Source organism: Geospiza fortis, unplaced genomic scaffold (assembly GCF_000277835.1).
Source record: "Geospiza fortis unplaced genomic scaffold, GeoFor_1.0 scaffold179, whole genome shotgun sequence".
Lineage (NCBI taxonomy): Eukaryota > Metazoa > Chordata > Aves > Passeriformes > Thraupidae > Geospiza > Geospiza fortis.
The window spans coordinates 420,833-427,013 of NW_005054533.1; the positions used below are offsets into that span (position 1 = coordinate 420,833).

At 44.4% G+C, this 6,181-nt stretch overlaps 1 protein-coding gene across 1 annotated transcript in view; it reads left to right on the forward strand.

Annotated features, from left to right (window-relative positions):
- AGAP1 (ArfGAP with GTPase domain, ankyrin repeat and PH domain 1) overlaps positions 1 to 6,181 on the forward strand; it is a gene marked incomplete at its 3' end in the record, with an annotated part of 314,049 nt that overhangs the window by 231,500 nt on the left and 76,368 nt on the right. Inside the window, exon 14 of the mRNA XM_031063812.1 lies at positions 1,227 to 1,388. Within this exon, the coding sequence (XP_030919672.1) occupies positions 1,227 to 1,388 (162 nt within the window). The remainder of the gene's footprint in view (positions 1 to 1,226; positions 1,389 to 6,181) is intronic.

Here is a 6,181-nt window from a genome sequence, read left to right on the forward strand (position 1 = left end):
TAGGGAAAAGAGCAGAAATCCTTAATATAAAGATTAATGTTTGGTTTGGTCTCTCTTGCCAGGCAATTAGCTACATAATTTATCCCCCACTAATAACTTAGAGCACAACTGTGCTTAGGGGGTAATTAGTAAATAAACTTTATTAGGAGGAAAAGGAAAGCAAGTTGGCTTTTGTCAAATAGGCAGTTCTGTGGGAATTTAACTATGCAAAAAGAATCAAAAGCTATTTTTTTAATAATCTTTGGCTTGATATTTTTCTGACATATTAAGTTAAATGCACTCCTGTTATTACACTTAAGCTTTATAATAAGGATTTTTATTCTTTTTCCCTGTGTCTGCTGTTCTGCAACCAATCATCAAGTATTTAACCACAAAAGGCAATCATGGGAATGTATTTGCTGAATATCTGTCTGGGAGATTTTAAAGATATGGCACATAAATGCAGTCCTGATACTGCACTAAGGTGCAATATGGTATTTAAGCAAGGTTCTGGAAATGGCTTCACTTTCCATAATAGCAAGCACTTTCCTTTAAGTGTAGGTTTTATGTGGAATTTTATAATTAAAATCCAAACCAAGCCAGTAATTAAACAAAAATCATATTACCAACCTTGGGGGGAAATCCTGGATTAAGGTTACTTGAATATTTACTATGTGGAAGGACCCAAGTTCTTAAAATTGTTGGAGTTAATAAAGCAGGAAACTGAACAGAGCAACGTGGGATTATTTCTTTTCCTTGGGAGCAGGTAGGAAGTGAGGAGGAGGTAGGAATTTGTCACACAGTTATTACCTGTACCAGGTGCACATTTCTTACCTTATTTTCCCACCTTTATTGCCTTCACCAGCTTTTCACTGGGTGTCTGTCTGATATTAATGACAGCAGAGAGCATCCAGAGGATCCAGGGATATCTCTGTTTATGTATTAAAATGTCCAAGTGTTACACAAATTAATTTGAGGCTAGGGAAGATCTTTGGAGGAATTAGAAGCAATAAAGTGCTTTCCCTTTGTTTTTGTGCATTCCAGCTGGCCTGCCCCTAAAATTCCTGCTGAGTCCTGTTAATCTAAGAGGACTTGAATCAGTTTTTTGGAAAAAAACAATGGACATTGTTTGGAGAATCTCCTGAAGGAGCTCAAGAGCGTATCTGCCAGCAGCCAGGGCTTGTAAGCTTGGATTCTAACAATCACCTCCTTTCAATCTCACAGCATTTTGATCTTTTCTGCTGCAGACACGGGCCTGGGAGATTCAGTGTGCTCCAGCCCCAGCATCTCCAGCACCACCAGCCCCAAGCTGGACCCCCCTCCTTCCCCCCACGCCAACAGAAAGAAGCACCGCCGGAAGAAAAGCACAAGCAACTTCAAAGCTGATGGCATCTCGGGCACGGCTGAGGGTAGGTCCCACATCCAAATCCAAGGCTGAATTCTGAAAATGTTGCCATTCCAAGGAGTGTTGTTAGCTCAGCACCTGTAGGACATGAAATAACACGATGTGGACACGCAGCTCTTCCAAGGCGAAAAGAGAATTTTTTAATTTCTGACCCCAACATTTATAGGTTTCCAAAAGTGACAATGGAGTGGAGGGGTGACAGTGCCACCTCTCCAGTGACACTGGACAAACCAACAGTCCATCAAATTTCTCCTCCTCCATAAAAGAATGCAAAACAATACGTTATTTACAGAAAGTGTAAATAATTTATGGTTTTGCATTCTTTTATGGAGGAGGAATGTAAACATCAGAAGGCTTAGACGATCTTAAAAAATCAGGGTGACAAGCACCAGCCTCGGCTCTGAATGCACAGAGAAAAGGGAATTGTGAGAAATTAAAGTGTGAGCTTGTGAGGATGGAGCTGAAGCAGCTGAGGCATCACAGTGGTGAATTCAGCTGCCTGGAAGGTGTTTAGAACCCTTTTTTTTTTTTTTTTTAATAAATCAGAGTCCCCAAATTAATGTGGAGCATCATTAGGTGTTGAGGTAAGGAAGAGGCACACTTGGAAGGTTAACAAGGAGGAAAAATTCAGGTTCACTCCCTAGCCCACGGATCGCGTCAGAACTGGTGTATTTTTTTCAGTATTATTAAATCTTGTGTTATCACATCTCCTCAGGCACATCCTGAGCTCTAGAATGGCCAACACTTCTGATGCCTCTCATTGTTTGAATATTCAGCTGCTTGTGGAAAAGCTTGTGTTATTTGAGGATAAAAGGGAAAAGGGGAGAGTTTAAATGTTTGGGTTCTTTTTTTTTACGAGCCAGAAAGCAAAAGCCAAAAAGAACTTCTTTTTCTCCCTTAGTTTAGCTTACTATTTCCACACTGCTGTAGCTGTTCAATGCCCTTCTGAAGGGGTAACAATGTGTACAGGAGCCAGGTATGGTATAAAACATGCTTGCAGCTTTAGAAAAGAAGAAAAGAAACATGCTAGGATTCAACCAAAAGAGCTCCAGAAAAAGAAAGATGAACAAGGGTGGTTGGAGGGCTCAGAAACTGGGGAGTCAACACATAAGGAGAGATGAAAAAGGGAGACAATGGAATAACATTGTGGGAAAAGGGGAGTGTTGAGTAAGAAAAAGATGTGGTTGTAAGCATGGGAGAGTAAAAAACAGCTAATTCAGTATCAAAGAATGTTGGAACAAGTTCTGAAAAAAGGATGACAATTGCAGACAGCTGAAGAGACATTAAAAATAGATGTGATAATAGTATACAACTGAGAAGGGGCATGTTAACTACTACTTAGTCATCCTTATTTTCCATTTATTTAATTTCTCAATTGCACTTCTATCACATCCGGAATTTATTTCCCCAGCTATCTATACAAATCCTTTTTTAAAAAGCCATCAGCTTTTTTTCATAACAGCTCCTGTTGTGTTCTCTTTCCAGTCATTTAACTATCTTTGCTGTTAGTTTCCCCCTAGTTTATGGCCCGAAGCCAAATTTTAGTTCAACCTTTCATTTTTAATTTGTCCTTTTTTTTTATTTTTTCTTTTAAAGAAACCCTTTTACACCACTTATTTTCAAACCTCAATGGCAAATTACAGAGGGGATTTTTCAGAGCTTTCACCATTGGCCCAAGAATATTTTGTTGAAGTCAAAATGAATCAAGACCAGCTGGATATCGAGAGCCTTTGAAAAATCTCTTTCTGAGCAGTTAATAGGTGTATGTTTTCTTTCTCCTGGGGAGATTGTTTTCACAAGGCACTGGAGCTGGAGCCTGTGTGGTCCTGGGCTGCAGGCACAGACCCAGAGGGAGCAGTTTGCACTTGGCTCTCTTGTCCCTGATGTCCCTGTTCTGATTGCAGAGTCCATCCTTCATCCTCCTCTGTCTCCTCTTCCTCTCCTCCTCCTCTTCCAGCATCACACCGTGTCACCTGAAATCTTCTTCCAATAACTCAACAAAACTGTCCCCTCTCATGGAAACGGGGTCAGTGTGCTTCCAGAAAGGCAGGAGGTTGTTGGCAAGCAGCAGCTCAGTAACACCCAGGGAGCCTCAAAGGGAGAAGAATCATTTAGGGTGGAAAAGTCCTCTGAGATCATCCAGTCCAACCATTCCCCCAGCACTGCCAAGGCCACCACTACTCCCCTTCCCCAGGTGCCACTGAATTCCTCCTGGGATGGGGACTCCACCACTGCCCTGGGCCTTTTGTGTAAAGAAATATTCCCCAGTTTCCACCCTGAGCATCTCCTGGCCCAGCCTGAGGCCATTCCCTCTGCTCCTGTCCCTGTTCCCTGGAGCACAGCCCGACCCCCTGGCTGTCCCCTCCTGTCAGGAGCTGTGCAGAGCCACAAGGGCCCCCTGAGCCTCCTTTTCTCCAGGCTGAGCCCCTTCCAGCTCCCCCAGCCCCTCCTGGTGCTCCAGCCCCTTCCCAGCTCCATTCCATCCTCTGGACACTCTCCAACAATGCCAGCCCCTCCTTTTACAGTGTTTGTACCTCAGCTTCCTGTCACCTGCCTCTTCTCACATGTCTTCTGAGGCAGAAGGTTCACTCTTCTGCGTGAAGAGGTGAAGAGTGTTGTGTTCTGTTCTGTTTGGGACTTGCCAGTTGTGTCTCAGGAGTATCATAAAATGCAGGTCCACTAATGAGGGGAGAGAATGATCATCTGACTCCATGTTCTCACAAGACTAATTTATTACTTTATTATACTGTATTATATTAAAGAATACTATACTATACTAAAGAATACAGAAAGGATACTTACTGAATGCTAAAAGATAATAATGAAAACTCTTGACTCTTTCCAGAGTCCCAAACACAGCTTGGCCCTGATTGGCCAAAGAGCCAAAACAACTCCCAGCAGAATCCAATGGAACAATCACCTGTGGGTAAACAATCTCCAGACACATTCCACATGAGCACAACACAGGAGAAGCCAATGAGATAAGAATTGTTTTCCTTTTCTCTGAGGCTTCTCAGCTTCCCAGGAGAAAAACCCCAGGTGAAGGGATTTTTTCAGAGGATATGAATGCCACACAGGAGGGCCTCAGTGGTTGTTAAATTCTTTAATTTCACACCATCTCTTTCAAGCACAGCCCTGCTGCTGAAAAGCAGCACTTTGGCCACAAGAGCAGAGTGAGGAGTTTCCTCTGGGCATGCCAGGGCTCTGGGCATCCTTCAGCAGACAGCTAATCTGGCTGGTCCTTGAATCCTTGAATCCTTGGCGGGGCTGGGAGGGGATGGCTGACAGCGAGGACAGGCAGCCTCGTCCGTCAGCGGGAGCTGAAGGAGAAGCAATGAGGCGTGCTCCAGCTCCTGTCCTTTTAGGAGAAGGGCACACAAAGACTGATAGTGGCTGGAGATTGCCACTAAGGACGTCCTAGCAAGACTCAGAAAGGCTCTGCCCAAATCCTGGCAGCCTTTGGGATTTCTGGGACTTGTGTTGGTGCGAGGCAGAGCCACCAAATCGTTGAGGTGGGAAAGACCTCAAGGATCCTCGAGTCCAGCCAGGTTCAGGCTGTTCTGGGTGTTTTCTCCAAGCAGTTGAATGTCAGAGGAGTTTAGTTTGGATCGCAGGGCAAGGTTCTTCCCCCAGATGGTTCAGGGAATGGGCACAGCCCCAAGGCTGCCAGAGCTCCAGGAGCGTTTGGGTACCACTCCCAGGGTGAGATTGTTGGGGTGTCTGTGCAGGGCCAGGAGTTGGATCAGTGATCCTTGTGGGTGCTCTGCAACTCTGGATATCCCATGATTCTGTGATTTCCACATCTGTCTTGCACTTCAAAGCAGTTTTCAGTTCCAATTATTTCCCTGTTCTCCAGTGCTTGGCTACAAATCTGTCCAGTGACCTAAAAAATTCCCTTGGGGATTTTTCTTCCCCCGCCATAACGTAGATTTGCACCCTCAGAGGATTACTGCACTTTTGAAGGCCACAAATCCAAAATAAGCCATCAGAGGTGTTCTGGGAGATGCAAACACTTTGATCAAAGTGTTTGAGATGCTGCAAATGGGCTCCAGAAGCCCGTGGTGATAATTGTGGGAGAACCATGGTCTCCCTTCCTTCCTTCTGGAAATCCTGGGCTCCTCGTGCAGAGGAGGAGGAGGAGGATCCTCCTGCAGTTGCTGTTCCCAGGCAGGTACAATGGATCAGAGTTAAATGGTGTGGGTAATTCTAGATTTTGTGTTGCCTTCCTTTGGCTCCAGGCACGTTTCAAGTGTCAGCTTTCAAACAGGAATTCTGAGTTCCTTCATTTTCGTCTGCACCAAAGCTGAGGTGTTCAATGAGGTTTAAATCTGGTCTTCAGCAAACTGGAGCATTTTTACTGCACTTTGCAGGGCTTTTTTCCCCCTCCTTGAACGAGCCTGCTTTGATCATTGACCTCTGCCCAAGTATTCAGATATCACGATGATGGACACTGAGCTCAGGCTGGTTCACCAATTCCAAGGCCTGATGCTCATCCCTTTTATGCCCTTCCATAAAGGTCATGCTGATTCTTCTCTCTCCACACTATCTGCACATGCACAGCCCTCTCTTTCTGGGATGGGTTCTTTCATCTCACTTGGTTTATCTTCCTGCAGCTTTTCTGAGACAATGCTCACAGCAACACAAATGCTGAGGCACCTGTGCTCCGCTTAGAGGAAAATTAAAATTCCATTCCTATCTCAGAAAATCAGATTCTTGTGAATTTTTTTTTTCCCCAGGGAGAAGTTTTTCAGTTCTCTGTGCAGAACTTGTCACTGAAAAAAAAAATCCCTTGGTGTT